The sequence below is a fragment of the Aristolochia californica genome, unplaced genomic scaffold (genome assembly GCF_029961685.1).
Source record: "Aristolochia californica isolate CCGP_79_NKW_82.1479 unplaced genomic scaffold, dmAriCali1.0.hap1 SCAF_9, whole genome shotgun sequence".
NCBI lineage: Eukaryota > Viridiplantae > Streptophyta > Magnoliopsida > Piperales > Aristolochiaceae > Aristolochia > Aristolochia californica.
In genome coordinates, this window is record NW_027182290.1 from 36740462 (window position 1) to 36759240 (window position 18779).

The 18779-nt window shown below is 37.6% G+C and overlaps 1 protein-coding gene across 5 annotated transcripts; it reads left to right on the forward strand.

Moving 5' to 3' along the window:
• The first annotated feature begins 472 nt into the window (after positions 1-472).
• LOC137941061 (bifunctional dihydrofolate reductase-thymidylate synthase-like) lies at positions 473-18309 on the forward strand. Of its 5 annotated transcripts, none has more exons than XM_068786304.1 (13): positions 473-555; positions 3678-3771; positions 12034-12463; positions 12544-12943; positions 13065-13109; positions 13374-13439; positions 14135-14196; positions 14282-14356; positions 14439-14604; positions 14916-15039; positions 17508-17614; positions 17709-17894; positions 18057-18309. In XM_068786304.1, exons 3-12 carry the CDS (start codon positions 12036-12038, stop codon positions 17817-17819), a joined length of 1584 nt encoding a protein of 527 aa, XP_068642405.1. In that variant the 5' UTR covers positions 473-555; positions 3678-3771; positions 12034-12035; the 3' UTR covers positions 17820-17894; positions 18057-18309. The 5 variants fall into 5 exon arrangements, with proteins under 5 accessions (XP_068642405.1, XP_068642406.1, XP_068642407.1 ...); XM_068786305.1 differs by having other exon boundaries at positions 480-555; positions 3674-3771; XM_068786306.1 differs by lacking the exon at positions 473-555 and having other exon boundaries at positions 3713-3771; positions 11928-12463.
• The last annotated feature ends 470 nt before the right edge of the window (positions 18310-18779 follow it).

Here is an 18779-nt window from a genome sequence, read left to right on the forward strand (position 1 = left end):
CCTTAGCCACAAGGATAGTTCCTCATCGCTTTTGTTTATTCAAAAATTAAAAAAAAAATAAAAATTCATTCTTAGTTCAAACCATTGTTGTACGGTCTGGACTCGGAGCCAACTCGGCAAGGGGAGAACCACCCAAAATAGGAAGGGTGATTCTACCGCTACCAGGCTCCTTTCTCGAGTTAACTCACATGAGTTGCAAGTCAACTCACTAAGTTGGGCTCTCTTTTCTTGCAAGGAGGATGTGTTTGTGATTAATAAGAAAAATATAGTAAAAAAGAATGCTAACTGTATTGTTCATGTTGGGTAAAAGCCATGTCATACTGTACGGAAACTATGTTCAGATCATCCCACGTGATGTGGCATCCTGTACGGAAGACATGTCATCATGCCACGTCGTCGAGACAAATCCGTTTTCCCTTATTTTCTCATGCCCGTGATTCCCTCTTCCTCGTGTTCAGTTCCTTCCGGCGAAAGGCCCTGCACGACTGCCCTCTCCTCCGCACCACAGCCTTCGTTCTCTCTTTTACCCCCAGCATATCGATCTCTTTGTCACAGGTAAAGCATTCTGTCACCTTGAACCATCAATCATCTCGCTGCGAATCTCTTTCTGGTCTTCTCTAACTACATTTTTTTCTCTCTCCATCATCTAGTAAGCAAATTGAACGGAGAACTTGAGAAGTTCGGTTACAAGGTTATTTATTGTCATTTGCAGTCTTGTTTATACTGTTACTGAGGACAATATATAATGAGTTGAAAGGGAAGAAAAAAAACATCAGTTTTTAAGGACAGACTCTCTCTGTCTCGTTTTTTAAGATTATGTCAAAACGGCATTATGTTGTTCGATCGGATGATCATGCTTGTTACTTTCAGCACCTTCAAACTTAAAACTAAACTCTTTCCGCTTAGCGAACTTTCTTTCAAATCTCTTTATAAGATTGTTTCGATTTTTTGTTTATAAGGAGATCTCATTTTGCACTACTTGTATGGGAAAATGGTTGCAGAATATACCTATTTTTCTGCAGAGCATCCCACTTTTTTGTCGGGAGAAGATAGCTATCGCAATGGGCTGATTTGGGAGTGAAGTGCAGACTCATGAAAGGGAAACCGGGAATTTTAGGGAGAGAAAAGAGGAGAAAAAGGGGGTTTAGTTTGCTGATATAACATAGCTAAAAGACTTGCACATAGCAAAGCTCAAAAAAACAAATTCCATTCTGGCAGCGAGGAGCAGGAAAATTTCCTGCTACATCCCGCCAATTGTGCTAATAACTGAAACCTTGGAAAATGAGATTCCTGCTCCCTTTGGGAATGGTTGGATATATATATCTAATTCCTAAATCGCTCTATCTTGCACCCCTCACTCTGTTCACCACGATTCTACTGTCTGAAGTTCGTTTCCAGGTCACACTCAAAGTTTGATATTCATGTATGCTTCTTTCTCTACGTTTCTGAGAGCTCTTTCCAGAGTGGTATTTGGCTTCCGGTATTGGGGTTTGGTTGTGGTACACTTCGTCCTCCACATACGGTGATTCTCTGGAGGTCGTCGAAGCTCTGGCAAGTGAAGAAGACGAGATTCCTCTTTCGGTAGGTAACCTAATATTCCTCCACCCTCTGTTTCTGTCTGTCTCTGTGGTGTCTCAAGTTACTTTTAAATAGGTTGAACTCCAAATTATGGTTCTGAAATTACAGCAAATCACTGAAGTCATTTTGTTTTTCCCTACGAATTGTTTCCCTGCCATTTCTTTGTTCTTCTCAAATTACAGTCCTCTTCATATTTACTCCAGTTTGTTCTCTGATTTTACAGTCAACCTGGTTTTTACTCTTTGTTATCATCTTCTTCTTTTTTCATTCACCCCTCTTTGTGAAAAAACAAAAGGCAGCAAGGCTGATCCCAAAGTTTGGAATGATACAAAATAGAGTGATGGAATAAGTCCTCTTACTTTACAAACGCCAATCTTGGAATGTATTTTTTTATTTCTATTGTATCATAATTAAATAAAACTGTCAATCTAACTTGAACACGACTGCTGACAGGGTTGATGTCTTAGGATGGATCTTATGACGGTGACTTTTGCAGACTTTTGATTGAGAATTCTTTAAAAAGTGTGTTATTTTTTCTCTTTAATAAGCTAGGTTCTTGAAAAAAAATTTCAACTGAAGTACAAATAAAAATCTATATTTCAATGTGTAGAGGAGAAAACAATTCAATTAGTAAAAACCATCATTAGGATCCGTTGGTCAAGTTATCCATGTGAGTAAGAGGCAGGAGTGTAATCCCCCAATTGCAGCAAATGGAACCTGAGGGGTGGCCCTCCTCTTCTGATTCCTTTCGAGGGACCAAGAGGGGTGTTAGACAACAAAATAGTTATCTAAATTTATAAAATTACCACTTTGAGTGCCCTATTTACACTAGTGTCATTACTTTATTTTTGTTTTAATAAATATAAGATTCCAAAAAAAAAACAATTTAAATTAGATTAATGAAAAATTGAGCTTCCAAGTATTAAACTTAATAGCTAAATTAAAAATGTGAGTAGGACAAAAGTTATAAAACTTGGACCAACTGATCGAATGAGCTGAGTTCAACTAGACCTGGTCCCTCATCCTGACTTGACTTGGATAGAGGCAAAACCTGGTTGACTAGATGTCAGAGGTGGTTCCGGTCCACCTCTCTTGAGTAGATTGGCTTTCCACACTTAAAAGACTAGTCTTTTAGGTTACATTGGCCAACCTTTTGACATGGTATCAGAGCCAGGTCGTTTAAGTGCGGAAAGCCATCCTACTCAAGAGAGGTAGACCGGAACCACCTCTGACACTAGACTGGTTTTTGGTTCACTCCTGTCCAGGGAACTCCACACATGATAGTAGAAGGGTTGCGGTAAGCATTGGCAAGGGAGGAGCCCTTGCCCCCACCCCCTCCCCGACCAGCATGAGTAATGGAGGAGAGGAAGGACAGTGACCTTTCTCTCTCTCTCTCTCCTTGGTTCTGAAAATGCAAATTGTTCGCCTTTGATAGAAGACGGGGTAAGAGGAAGATCATCATATGGGCCTACTCATGGTTACTCCTAGTTGATCTAGGTTCAACCGGACTTGGTTACCTCTTCGGGTCTATTATTATAACATGGTGGGACCAAAATAAATGGAACTTGCGTAAGGACCAAAGTAAATGAAATTGATATTGGTTTATATTGATGTGCTGTGTTATGGGGTTGTTGCTTGTGGCATATTTCAAACTCAGAAATCTATAGTCATTTTATCCTTAGTTCGTATTTCTAGTTTGGATTTCAGATGTGAGACATGAAATGAAGACTGAAAGAAAAAGAAATGTACATTTTTATCCATTTTGAAGAAATGGAAAGATGTATTATGTGGAAGACATCTTTACTGTCTGAAGTCATTTTGTTCTACTAAACTACAATGTTGCCATTCATGTGTTGGGGTTAGCTAGTATTCATAAGCCCCATGGCTGAAATTTCACTAGTAAATTCATAATTGAAGCAGGTGTCTTGTGGTAATTTTGTTTTTTTTAGATTCTCTATAATTTTGTTGGCGGTACTCTTTGTAGACATCCTTTTGCATTTCTGGCTCACTATTCTTTTGAAAACTCTCTTGTTGAAAAGGGTGGTTGTTGCATCTGATTTTTGTTGACTGCTCCATTTTCTGTCCTTTGGTTTAGACAGGGAATGCAAATATCTCCATGATTGAAGACTATAGAGTCATTGTGGCGGGAAGGCTGAAGGTAAAGTGAAAGTGCAAAGTGAATTCTACTTTGAGGTAAGCAATAAACATCCTAATAGGCATTGTCACTTGATTGGAGGTTCGGAATTCTTTATTTGCTGCTGTTGCCTTCCACATTGTATTTTTGTGGATTTTATTTCCAAATACTGCAGGGATGCTGCACAAGTTTTTGGAAGATGGCCTTCTACTATATAAATGTTTTGAAATCATAAAGTCTGCTTGTTTTCTGTTTCTGGTTTGAGTCCAAGTTGTTCATGCGTTTTCTCCTTTCAAGCTTGAGTCTGGAATTGGATTTGTGACTACTGTCAGAAGCATCTAAAATTTTGTTTGTTGGACAACATTTTTTTTAAAGCATCTAAATTTTGTATATCGATTACATTTTTGAGAACCATTTGAGTTTTGTTCTTTACTGTGGATGACTACTGGGGAGACTTTTTTTTTTTTTTTTTTTTGAAATAACTACTGGGGAGACTTTGAAACTGGAATTTGTGGATCTTTTGTTGGCTGAATTTTGCTCAGCACAAAGGTCTTATGTAGTACACTTTGAGGTTGGACTTCTCTTGTTGAATCACCATATTTGTCTTATCCTTATTTTGGTGGAAGCTTGTCTATATCCCAAATTGTTTTTGGATTCTTCCTGATCTGTTTATGATTCCAATCCTCGTGCTTAGTTTTTTTTTTTTTTTTTTTTTTTTTGTTGAGTGGCACATTTGATGGATACTCGAAGTGTAAAAGTAATGATTTTGGTGGAAGAAGAGGAGAAAAATGAGAGAAAAAAGAGAAAGCCAAGAGAGAGAATTTGAGAAGAGCTAGAGAAGGCTCGTTGGGGATCGTGCAAGACCCCCGGCTCTCTAAAATAACTGATTTGGACTGATAATCACAGAAATGCCCCTATATACTTTATAAACCTTATTCTCCTTACATCTCCCTAACTATGTATTCTATGTACATGAAAATTTAACCACCAACATAACTTAACATGTAGAAGAAGGTTATATTAAGAAATTTAACCACAGAGGTGATGAAATGACCAAAATACCCCTGGAGGGTAAAATGACCAAAGTACCGCTGGATGTATTTTCTAATACTCCCCCTCAAGCTGTAGCGTATATATCCAGGACTCCCAGCTTGTCGCAAAACAATAGAAACTCTGCTTGCCAAGGGTCTTGGTGAAGACATCTCCCAACTTATCTATAGACCGAACAAATGGAGTAACTACCTCCTTCTTCATAACAACATCTTGAATGAAGTAGCAGTCCACTTCTATGTGTTTACTCCTCTCATAGAAAACCGGATTACTTCGAATGAAGATCACAACTTGATTATCAGAAAACATACTCATCGGTTCATCTTGGTTGAAACCCAATTCCTATGAGACTGATTTGACCCACATCAACTTGCTTATTGTGTGAGCTATCGCCCTATATTCAGCTTCTACACTAGATAGGGCCACAACATTTTGCCTTTTACTTCTCCAACATACCAAATTTCCTCCCAAGAAACAATATCCAGAGATTGATTTCCTGTCCAGTTTGGACCTAGCATAATTTGCATAAGAGAAAACCTCTATCTTCATATGGTTGTTAGGTCTAAAGAAAAAACTTTTTCCTGGTGCCCCTTTCAAATACCTCAAAATTCTTTGTACAACTTTTAAGTGTATTTTGCGATGATGTTCCATAAACTAGCTCACTACACTTACTGCAAAAGAAATATCAGGTTTAGTAATTGTTGCATAAATTAACTTGCCCACTAACCTTTGATATTGTGTTCTGTCATTTAATGAAGCACTTTGATCATTATGGAGATCCTGTCATACTTCCATTGGGGTATCAACTGGCTTTGCTCCCAACAAATAGTACTCCTAAAGCATATTTGTTATATATTTGCGTTGTCATCACAACTCCTTTGCTTTTCGCCACTTTAATGCCCATAAAATATTTCAATGACCCTAAGTCTTTAGTTTGAAAATGTGTAGACAAACGAGACTTGGTATCTTCTATACCAGAAATATCACTCCCAAATAATAAAATATCATCTATATAAACCAATAGCACCATAATTCCAGAGGACCTCTTTATTACAAACAAAGATTGATCATAATGATTGCTCGAGAATCCCATAGATATCACAACCTAGCTGAATTTTTCAAACCAAACATGCGGACTCTGTTTTAGCCCATAAATTGCCTTATTGAGTTTGCTTACTCTATGTGTCTCCCCCTAAGCAACATATCCCGGAGGTTGCTCCATGTATACCTCATTTTTCATATCACCATATAAGAAGATGTTTTTTATGTCCAGTTGATGTAGGGGCCACCCTTGATTCAATCCAACTGAGAACAAAATACGAACAAACGATAAACGAGCAACAGGCAAAAAAGCTTCAAACACATCAATGCCAAAAGTTTGAGTATACCCCTTCGCAACCAACCGAGCTTTATATCGCTCATCGTCTGCATTGTAGTTGATGGTATAAATCCATCGACAACCAACAACTTTGGCTCCTGACAATAAATCACACAGTTGCCTAGTGCCCCGATCTATCAGAGCCTCCAATTCAACATCTATAGCTTGCTTCCAATGAGGAGATGAGGTAACGTCCTACACTGAAGAAGGGATAGTATAGGTAGAGATGGACAAAACAAATTTTTTATAAGAGTTAGGCTAAATTAGGTGTTTTCCTTCAACATCTTGTTGGGGAGGAAGGCTTTGTACAGTAAGGTATGTATATTTATTATCAGTAATACATTCACACCATTCTCTAAAAAAAAAAAGATACAAAATGAGACAAAGAATACCACTTACATTTCTTGACACCCTTCTTGAGTGCAATAGGAAGGTGTAGATCACTACCTCCAGGATCCTTAGATGAGTTAGAATCATTGTCTGGTGAGAGAGACAAATCTGGAGTTGGAGGCGAGACTTCTTTTCTGCATTTATATCCTTTGTAGTGATAGCTTGTGAAGGTCCAATGGGCTCATCAATTGATAGAGGGATAACATGTGAAGGACTAGGTGATATAGCATGATCTGATGGTAACGACGCAAAGGAGAAGAACAATACATCCTTAAGAAAGTAATATTAGTGGACGAGCAAAAGCATTTGTACCCCTTCTATGTGCGAGAGTATCCCAAAAATATATATTTAACTGCTTGAGGTGACAACTTATCCCTGGAAGATCCAAACACATGTGCAAAATAGACACAACTAAATACTCGGGGAGAAGTGGGAAACAATGGTGCTGACGGCAAAGGACCTGCATAGGAACTTCTCCTTATAAAACATACGATATTAATCAAGAAACAAGCAGTAAATGACAATTCTTACGTTCAACTATGCCATTTTGCTGAGGGGTGATGTTTTATGAATAATTCCTTGATTTTGACAAAAAAGTTAAAATTTATTATTCATGAACTCGAGGCCTTTGTCAGTACTCAAGACATGAAATGAGGCAGCAAATTGATTTTTTAGTTCATTGAAGAAAATTTTGAATACATTAAAGGCCTCAGATCTTTCCTTAAGAAGTTAAATCCAAGTGCACCTACTAAAATCATTGATAAAAGAAACAAAGTACCTATGACCAAATTGACTAGTCACAGGACAAGGACCTTAGATGTTGGAGTGTACAGTCTCAAATAAATGTCTGGTTTTATGTGACAATATTGGAAACAAACTTCTGTGATGCATGCCCAATTCACATGACTTGCATTTAAAAGAAGAATTCGAAGGAAACTCTAGGAAGACTTGAGTCAGTTTTGCCGCAGACGGATGACCTAGCCGCAAGTGCCACTGTAGAGGAGAATTTGCGGTATGTAACGCCTGGATATTATTCTGGGATGGTTCTCCAAATAATATAATCCATCTCTTTCATGACCGGAACCAATCAGCTTCCTCGTTGCGACCAATTCATAGACTTGGCTAGCCGACTAATAGACAACAAATTTAAGGGAAACTTGGGGACAAGAGGCACTACTGCGGGGACAAAAAAGAAACTAGAGTAACATTGCCTACTCCTTGAACAGGAGACGTAGAACTATCTGCAAGATTAACATGTTTTATACACAAAAATTCTTTCAAATCGGAAAACAATGATGACATACCTGACATGTGCCTGGAGGCTCCTAAGTCGAGAACCCAAGATGGTGATGAGTGAACATGATAAACTGCAATATCTGAGTCAACATTGGTAGAACTAGGAACTGGGATGGAAGCATGAGCTATAAATGTTGAAGGTGAGGCAACAAAGATTTGAGTCATGCTTTAGGCAATCTGCTATTGTTGTTGTATCAATTGTTGCATCTCATTTGGAGCACCCGGTGTAACAGATATAGAGGAATCCAAACTCCCATTATCAGGAGTTGTAGAATTAGCCCATGTTGGCTTCCCAAATTTAACCCAACACCTGTCAGAATAATGATTATTTTTGCCACAATGAACACACTTCTTTTCTGACTTACCATCACTGTGTCCTCTACCTCGTCCTGAGTCCTCTCTACCTCAGCCTGTACCTCTACCTCTAGAGGAGTTTGTAGGAGTTGATGTTGTGTTGGAAGCATTAAGGGCAGTGACTTCCATTATCTTACCTCCTTTACCTGTTCTGGGTACAATAGTCTTCTCAGCACTCATAATATGATTAAAAGTGATAGAGAGAGCAGGTATTTCATCTGAGGCTAAAACCTGGGCTTTAATAGAATCAAATTCAATGCATAAACCATCAAGAAATTTTGCAACCAACAACTGATTTTTTTGTTTTCTCAACTCATTTTCATCCATAGTAAAAGGATGATATACATTAATCTTCTGCCATATGCCAAGAAATGCACTATAGTAGTTTGTAATGGTTCTGTTTCCCCTTTTTCGTCCAAAGAAGTTTGCATACAACTCATAAACCCGAGAGAGATTAATTTTTTGTGTATATAAAGACTCTAGGGACATCCACATAGTCTTTGCTGTCTCACAATTCATCACCTGATTTCTCAATGTAGAGTGAGTACTATTGACAATCCAGGTCATAACCTGGCTATCCTTGGCCACCCAATCATCATCTGGAGGAATTGGAGGATCATCTCTAATGAATTTCAACTTCTTTCTACCCTTCAAATACATTCTGACAGACTTAGCTCAATTAAGATAATTAGGCCTTGTCAATTTTTCAGATGTAATTATGATGGTATCTTTTCTATCAAATCCAGAATTTTCTCTAGATGGAGTGTAAACTTCTCCTGTTTCAGCCATATTAATGATATACAATTACAAAATAACCAATCAAAGCTTCTAGACAATTTCCAAATTTATCGCCAAGGTGGGTCCCACTCGCAGAATTGGGGTTAGGGCACAAAATTGGGATATACGCACCTCAACAAGTCAAAAAACCAGCAAAGTGAATCAATCTCAACCAAAATCATGCAGAATACTTCTCAATTAGGGCTGATGTCAGCAATTGTATGATGATTCAGCACAGTAACAGGGTTGGGTGATACAAATTCCAAAAAATCCCAATAGAAACCCAATTAGGGCAATTAAAACATAGAGAATCCTTCAATGATTCATAGAAACCAGTAACCCTAAGGTTATGACAGAGAAAAAAAAAAACTTAGCTTTGATGAACCAGTATCGAAAAACCTATAGAATTCCTCGAAGTCGCCCTCTTAAAACATTGATGAAGATTTGTAGTAGAATGCTCCCAATAATGATCTAATGCTTTGTTACCATATAAAAGTAAAGATTTTGGTGGAAGAAGAGAAAAATGAGAGAAAAAAGAGAAAGAAAAGAGAGAGAATTTGAGATGAGCCAGAGAAGGCTTGTTGGGGATCGTCCATGACTCCCAACTCTCTTAAATTTCTGTGTTGGGCTAATAATTACAGAAATGCCCCTAAACCCTAAACCCTAAACCTTAAACTCTATGTATATGAAAATTTAACCACTAACATAACTTAACATGTAGAACAAGATTGCATAAAAAAAATTTAACCACAGAGGTGGTGAAATGAACAAAATACCCCTGGAGGGTAAAATGACCAAAGTGCCCCTGGATGTATTTTCGAACACCAAGTTTGTGAGAATTATTTTCTTTTCTTTACATAAATTTTTCCTTTGAGATTTTTTTTGCTTCTATTGTTTGATTTTAATTGCAGTTTGCTCAAATATTCTTTCTCTCTAAATGAATTTAGTTATTTCCCAATGGTCTTATTGGGCAAACTATCCAGTTTAATACCCAAGTAGAACATGATCTCTTAAAGTGTTGTTCAATGTTTTTTCCATACTTCATTATTGTGAAGTAGGGTTCATTATCCACAACGTGGGTAAAGGCCGAGATCTCCATCTGCAAGCCTATTTTGTATTTCGTTTGCATTCAACTCCAGCTCTTGCGCCTGCTTCCATTTTGTCGAAAACCGTTGGACTTGGTTGACTCATTTGCACTAGATTGGCCCCCCAACACCATTCTCCTCTTTGACTAAGTCAACAGTTTCTTTCACTTGGGAATACTTCTTTCTTTTCTTTCCATTTTCTGTCACTGCTGCAGGAACCTTCAGCTCTTTACATGCAATAATCTGTTTTGTTTGGTCCCCATCTTCCTCGTCAATCTTTTCAACATCTTCTTCATCGGGCTCATCTTTCAAAGGTTTTTGTACCCTTTAACTTGTATTTTAACATTCCCCCTCAAGCTGAAGAGTAGATATCAAATAATCCCAGTTTGTCACTAAATGATACATGTTCACGTCTCCCCAAAGACTTGGTAAATATATCTCCCAACTGGTCTGAAGACTTTACATAAGGAGTTACCACCTTCCCCTGCATAACTGCATCTCTAATGAAGTGGCAGTCAACTTCTATATGTTTCGTTCTCTCATGGAATACAGGGTTGTTGGCAATAAAAATGGCTGCCTGGTTATCACAATTCATAACCATAGGGTCAGGTAACATAAAACCAAACTCAAGAAGCACAAACTTAATCCAATAAACTCACTAACTGTATGAGCCATTGCTCGATACTCGGCCTCTGCACTGGACCTAGCCACAACTGTCTGTTTCTTACTTTTCCAACTTATCAGGTTACCTCTAACAAAACAACAGTAGCTTGATGTAAAACGTCTATCTATCTTACACCTTGCATAATCGGCATCAGAATACCCAAGTACATCAATTTTTCCATTATGAGTATACAGAAGACCTTTTCCAGGTGCACCCTTCAAGTACTTCAAAATCCTTTAAGCAGGTTCTAAATGGACTTTTTTTGAGGATTTTATTTTTGTTGAATTTTATTATTTTTTACTTCCCTGAGTGTGTGTCCTTGATTGTAATTTTGTTGGTTTATCTCTCATTACTGTTAATGTCACTTCTTAAAGTTTATTTTCTGTTTATTTTTAATGAGATCAATTTAGTGTTTCTAAGTCCCCATTAGCTTATTTATTTTCTTAACTATTCCAAGTTGATCTCATTATTAACATTCCTAAAAAGTTTTGTCGATTTTTTATGTTCATTTTTTTGTTTTTGTGCTGAAGCTTTATCCATATTATTTTAAAATTTTCTTTAGTTCTCTACCTCTACACATTAGATCCTAACCAGGATCTTGAAGCAGTTAAGTTAGTTTGATTACATTCAAAGTAGGATGTAATGTTTATAATTGATTTTGTCGATATGTCTTTTTACATTTTCTGTTCATAAAATGGACATTTGAAATTAATAATTTGAAAGTGACTGATGCTTATGTATTTTGTGATGCCTTTCTATATGTTCGTGGTTGTTTCAATTTCCTTCACTTTCTGCAAAAAACTGGCTTGCTCCCTTAAAATTCCGTGATAGTGTTTTGCACTGTGCAAAACACCTTCATAGTTTTCATATCAGTTTATAATGTATATATCCTCTAAATCTTGAAACTAATGGAGTCTGTAACTGATAGTTGCTGGTGTTTGTTAGTACTTTCTCCAGGAATTTTTGACTTGTTTATAAGCAGTTCTCTCGTTTTAAGAATTGCTCACCAGCAGATGTCTAGTTGTTAAATCTTGGATATCATGCTGAGGGCTCATGCTGTTAGCAAGGTGTTTACGGCATTCTCAATTTCGAATCTTAAACTTGTTTATTTTAAAGAATTATTTTCACCCATTCAGCTCTTGCTATATTACTTTTTCTTGGTTCATTTTATTTCCCTTTTTGGTAATTTGTAATGGTAATTTTTTGTTTCATATGCTTCAGGTTCTACTTCTTTTCCATTGTAGAAGTTTTCATAATTTTAGTTCTTGGTTTGTTCCTTTACGACTTGTTGCTTTAAAGAAGAAAACCAAGTTTGTTGGTTTGTCAGGCATGGCTGGTGAAATTCCCATGAATCTTTCCAATGGCCATGCCAATATCCAGCCATATCCTCAGAGATCATATCAAGTTGTAGTTGCTGCAACTAAAAGCATGGGCATAGGGAAAGAAGGGAAGCTGCCTTGGAGATTGCCATCAGACATGAAATTTTTCAAGGAGGTGACTCTGACCACATCTGATCCTGTTAAGAAGAACGCTGTAATCATGGGTAGGAAGACATGGGAGAGTATTCCTTTGGAGCATAGACCTTTGGCTGGTCGCTTGAATGTTGTGCTGACTCGTTCTGGAAGTTTTGACATTGCAACGGCTGAGAATGTTGTTATAAGTGGAAGCATGAGTTCAGCTTTGCAGTTGTTAGCAGCATCTCCATATTGTTTGTCAATAGAGAGAGTGTTTGTGATTGGAGGTGGTCAGATTTTGAGGTGTGCCAGTTGCCCTATTATTGTTTTGGACTTTAAAGTTGTCCCTCACTAAAGAAAATCATAATTTTTATTGATTGCAGGGAGGCTCTTAATGCACCTGGATGTGATGCTATTCATATTACTGAAATTGAGACAAACATTGAATGTGACACTTTCATCCCGTTCATCAATGTGTCGGTTTACCAGCCATGGTATACATCATTCCCATTGGTGGAGAACAGTATAAGATACTCATTTGCAACTTATGTACGTGTTCGTGATCCGATAGAGGGGCCTCTTGCAACATGCAATGGTCTAGATATTGATGGTAAACCAGGCATCCCTAAAATTAATGTTGACAACTTCTCTTTTTTGCCCAAGATGATTTTTGAGAGGCATGGAGAGTACGTGTATCTTAAACTGGTCCAAGATATCCTTGCAAGTAGTATCCAGAAGGATGACAGGACAGGGACGGGCACGCTATCTAAATTTGGTTGTCAGGTATTCAGCTTTAGAAGAGTTCAGTTGGTTATGCAGTATTTTTTCTTGATGTAAGCTTTATCTAATTTAGGCAGTTAACCAACTAAAGAATTTTTCTCTTGGCCTGATTATATCTCCACAGATGCAGTTTAATCTTCGAAAATCTTTTCCACTTCTTACCACTAAGGTATGTTCTTTCTCATTTGAGCTTTAATCTCTCATTTTGCTAACATCATGATGTTTGATCTTTTTTGGTTTCTGTCCTGGAATTTTCTTGCCATTTTTATTTACTATTATGGTTTGATCTTCTTTTGATCTTCTTTATGACATGTACTTGAAAAATATGCTTGCAAATATCTTGAAGCACGTTTTATTAAGTGGGATTTCAAAATCTATATCCTTCTACGTTCTTCAATGTCCATTTATGGCTAAGTGTCTCTTGGTACCACAGAAAGTGTTCTGGCGAGGTGTTGTGGAAGAGCTTCTTTGGTTTATCAGTGGCTCAACAAATGCTAAGGTAAATAACTAATCCACCACTTAAGGAATTTCTGATTTTTCCTATTCTAGATTTGGTTCAATATGTAGTCTTCTGTTAACTGTGAAAAATGCATAGCACGTTTTGGGTGTACTTTTTGTTTTCAGTTTGGTTTGAATGTCGCTACTTTGTAGACAAACCCTCTGAAATTTATAACCTGATACTCAATGATTTTCTGCTGAATATGGGTAACTCCAGGCAGTTGCTTCAGTTGGAATTTCAGGTTTACTGCAATATATTTGCTCTTTGTTGACTACTTGTAGCTAGATTGGTCTGATTTACTGATTGACTGCTGGCATCTAGTTGGGTGGTTGGTGACATTCCTTGAGTCAAATTGTGCTGTATTGATGTCATATGGAAATGCTTTCAAGTTTTATGTTTTTTTGTGTCTCTAGAGTCAGTTCTATTTCTATTCTGCTTCTTGGGTCAATTTTCTAACATTTTACATCATATGGTTTTGTATGTGCTTAAGGTGGCCCTTTTATATACCAATGGATAAATGTGCAAGTATTCCTAGCACATTCTTTGTTTTGATTTGCCTCATCTATTATCGCCATGCAGCTTTAATACTCTATTCTCAGGTCTACTAGCTAGTTGCACATGATTACAGTCAATCCTTTCATTCTTTTGGTGATCTCAAGTGAACTTTGTTTTGATGCACTGAATTGTGTCAACAGATTCTACAAGACAAGGGCATACATATATGGAATGGCAATGCATCTAGAGATTACCTTGACAGGCATTTACTTGGCTTTCAAACTCGTCCAGTAGTCTTATGCATCAATATTTGCATGGTTTAACCTCTTTATAATTTCTTGTCTCAGTATTGGGTTGACAGACAGAGAGGAGGGTGATCTGGGACCCATTTATGGCTTCCAGTGGAGGCACTTTGGAGCCAGGTCAAACTAAGTCACTCGAAATAGAGTTTTCAGTTTTTTCTTTTCCTGGTTGTTCCTTACTAAAAGCATGTGCATCTTTCAGCTACACCAACATGCATGCGGACTACACAGGCAAAGGATTTGATCAGCTGCTAGATGTAATTCACAAGATAAGGAGCAATCCTGATGATCGTCGTATTGTTCTGTCAGCTTGGAATCCTTCTGATCTGAAAAAAATGGCCCTTCCTCCTTGTCACATGTTTGCACAGGTCTGCGAAATGCTTTGTTTAAATTGCAGTTGGCTGGATTTCTTACGACAATCTATTAGTCCATCTCATAAAAAAATACAGTAATTATAGACGATCAACATAACATTGATACTTATTTACCCCCCACATCATGATATTTGTAATCTTTTATCAATTAATTGTGGGAGCTACATTATCTTCCTCCGTTTTTCCAGCTTTTCCTCATTGCTGTCATTGCACTTTGAAATTATCTGCCATTCTTGTTTAGGCGGATAATATGTAGTTTTCATCTTTATTTAGTTTTTCTCTAACTCATTTTATTTGATTTGTAGTTTTACGTTGCCAACGGTGAACTATCCTGTCAGATGTACCAGCGGTCTGCAGACATGGGTCTTGGTGTGCCTTTCAATATTGCTTCCTATGCCCTTCTAACCTACTTGGTTGCTCATGTTTGTGGTATGATTTCATATTTTCTCTTATGAACGTGATATATGCAATTATGTATCTCTCTCTCTCCCTTTCTCAAACATTGTTAACTACTACTGTTCCCGGAAGTAATAATTTTAATTGGCCAATGTGTTGGCTTGTGACTGAATGAAAGCCATATCAGAGAGAAAATATTGAAGTGGATTGAAAATGTAAGAAAAGTAGAGAGAATCCAGCTAACGGTTGATACCTTGCCTAAGATACTTATGTGAAGGTATAAGTGTAGTTTGTCTCTTCCTTTTTCCTTGTCATGTTTAAAGTCTAAGATGTGCAATGTAAAGTGTAGAATTTAGTGGTTAAGAATAAGAAAGAAGAGAGAGAAGAAGAGGAGGCAAGTGTCCGACAATTCCCAGCACACTTTAGTGTCTAAAACCGACTCCCTTTTCTATTATATTGTCAAGTGATAAGCCAACAAAGTTACAATAAACTAACACACTCAAACTATCATAACACCCAAAATACATATCAGAATAAAACAAAAATTGAAACACATAACTCTAACATGAAGACAAGCTTATCGCTAACCTATGAGGGGCATATGGCAAGAGTGAAATGACCAAACTCCTGGTTGCATATATTTCAACATGCCCCTGCAAGTAGGTCAAGAAGTCCTAGTTTGTGACAAAACTTTCCAAATTTTTGCTTGTTTAAGGTTTTAGTAAAGATATCACCAAGCAAATCAATAATTTTAATGTATTGAGTGACCATCGCTCTACTTATCATAGCATAATGGGCAATATCGGCTTTTACATGCTTGGTCTTTTCATGGAATACTGGGTTGCTAGCAATGACAATTGGAACTTGGTTATCGTAATACATCATCATAGCATCTTTTGTAGGAAGACCTTACCCTTGCAACACTTATCTCAACTAAAAAGTTCACAAACTGTATGAGCCATTACTTGGTATTCAACTTCTACACTAGAGTGGGCCATAACGTTCTGTTTCATGTTCTTCCAACTAATTAAATTTGCAACAATAAATACACAATACCCAAAGGTAGACTTTCTGTCCTACTTAGACCCTACATATTTGCATCTGAATATCCACCAATCTGCAAATGGCTATGTAGCTCATATAACAAACCTTTCCCAGACAAATATCTTAATATCCTATGTGCTACCTCTAAATGGATCTTCTGTGGATACTCTGTAAATTCATTGACCATACTCTCAAAAAATGATGTGTGACCGCATCACAGTCTTATCTTTGAGTTCTATACTATCATTTTCATGAAGATTGTGGTTCATTTCTATGGGTGTCCCAATAGGTTTTGACTCCCAGCAAACCATACTCCTATAACAGATAAGTGACATACTCTCTTTGTGTCTAAACAATTCCTGCCTTATTCCTTATTACCTCAATCCCAAGAAAATACTTTAGGGACCCCAAATCCTTGGCTTGAAAATGTTTCGCAAGATGCTTCTTTACCTCTACAATACCTTTAACATCACTTCCTGACAACACTATGTCATCCACATTACAATTAATACCAGAATACTAGAAGATCTCTTCAAGACAAACAACAAGTGGTCATAGGGACTTCCAGTAAACCCCAAGGACATAACTACCTTGCTGAAATTTATCTAACCATGCTCGGGCTCTGCTTGAGGCCATAAATTATTTTATTTAGTGGACACACTTTTCCAATCTCTCATTGAGCAACATACCCATGAGGTTGCTCCATTTATACCTCTTCTTCTAAATCTTCATAGCAAATATATTTTTAGTATCTAACTGAAACAAGGGTCAGCCTTTGTTTACTACCATAAAAATCAAAATCTAAACAGAAGACAATCATGTCATAGGAGAAAAAATTTCTAAGACATCCACAACTTAAGGTTTTGAGTATACCCTTTCACCACAAGTCTGACCTTATACTTTTCTATGGAGCCATCAGCCTTGTACTTCATAATGTAGACCCAACGGTAGCCAACAATAATAGCATCTGGTGGTGGATCATGTAGTGTCTAGGTGCACCTATCAGGTAAGGCTGTCATCTCCACATCCATCTAAGGGCACAAGTACTTCATGAAGTTGCTCAATTGGCAGCACAAACCTTCAACCCTAGGGAGAAGGAAAAATGTGATGTTGAACTTTAACTAACAAAGAATTATGAAATTTTTACTTCCTGGATTAACCACAGACTTAGAGAAAGAAGGAAAAGCAGCTTGAGGCTCTCAACAACAGATGAAAGCTTTGATACCTTGTAGAATTTAGGGATTAAGAAGAAGAAAGAGGAGAGAGCGAGAGAACTAAGAGAGAGAAGAAGAAGAGGCAAGTGTGCGGCAATTCCCAGCACACGCTAGGGTCTAAAATGATAGTAACACACATGCACTCATAGAAAATAGACACACATATGGAAGTTTCGGGCTTTCCAAAGATTAAGTTGCAATTATTTGTATCGATAATTCTATCATTTCCCTTCTCTTTTGTAGATCTTATTCCCGGAGATTTTATTCATGTTCTGGGAGATGCTCACATTTACAGAACACATGTTAGACCACTTCAGGAGCAGCTTCAGAAACTCCCTAAACCTTTCCCTGTAAGTTGATGTTTGCAGACAGTTTCTGCTTGATTGTTTCACATTGATTACGCTTCCTTAATTTCTCAGTTCATTGATTATGCAAATTGTACAGATTTTGAAGATCAATCCGCAGAAGAAGGATATTGATTCATTTGTGGCAGCTGACTTCACTCTTGTTGGTTATGATCCTCACCAGAAGATAGAAATGAAAATGGCTATATAAGGCCTGATACCTAAAACAGTAGAAAAGTTCAAATATCCTTATCCCTCTTTTAGTATCCCCATCATTGTGCTTGAGGTAATGACATAGTCTTCAGCAGCGTATCTGCTAATCTTTCTCCATATATGAATGGAAATGCTCTAGTATCACCAAGTGCAGTGAATGGTTCAGGCTCGTCTGTTCTTGCAGAGAGGATTTTGTAAATGTTGATTGAGTACTGAATGGTCTTTCCTGGTGCAGGTACTTATTCATTGAAAGGGAGTTGGACAAATTAAAGGCGTTTTTTTTCTCTCCACTGGTACATACAGAAGGTGTGCTCTAGTCATAGCAGTGAATGTTGATATCCCGGAGGCAACATCTTTTTTCTTGTGCTCTTTTTCTGCCTCAGACGCACTACTAATCCAACGTTCTTTAACATTGGCTGCTACTGATATCGTATTTGTAGGAGGATTACACATGTATTCTCTCTTACACTTAAAAAGACTTTTGAGTCATGGGGTATATTTAGAATATGCTTTCTTGTGCCTTTTTTTTTTCTTTTTTTCAAAGGTAACTTTTACGAACTAGGGGAGAATGTGCATTAAAGATCAATGCGTACGCTCCTGGCTGGACTACATGATCACGAAGCACTGGAAAAGGAACACTGGGCCCTGCTGTCGTCTAAACAGTCATTTATGCTATCCTAGTCTCTAGTTCAGTTCCGCATCCCAGATATGGGAAGCCCAGGAATCTCCAGAGTAGCAACTGCAGCGTGTGTCCTTCCACCTGACTTTACCAACCGACTAAGGACAACGTTTGTGGTCGGCACAAGCAATAGGGGTCCGTTTGGGGGAACATGATGCCACCATCACGTTGGCTGCCATTCAGTCCCTACCTCACCATAACCTCAGCTCCTTTTAACATTTTATGACATTGTGTCTTCTCTGAGACTCTTCATTCCAGCGTTTCAGGAGCGTATCTAAG

What these genes read in the sequence shown, in the direction of transcription:
- LOC137941061 (XM_068786303.1), top strand. Translation starts at nt 11,747, where the DNA reads ATGCTGAGGGCTCATGCTGTTAGCAAG. An exon ending in TCTAGAGATTACCTTGACAG is followed by an intron (nt 14,197 to 14,281) that starts GCATTTACTTGG and finishes TTCTTGTCTCAG; the next exon opens with TATTGGGTTGACAGACAGAG. An exon ending in CTTGGTTGCTCATGTTTGTG is followed by an intron (nt 15,040 to 17,507) that starts GTATGATTTCAT and finishes TCTCTTTTGTAG; the next exon opens with ATCTTATTCCCGGAGATTTT.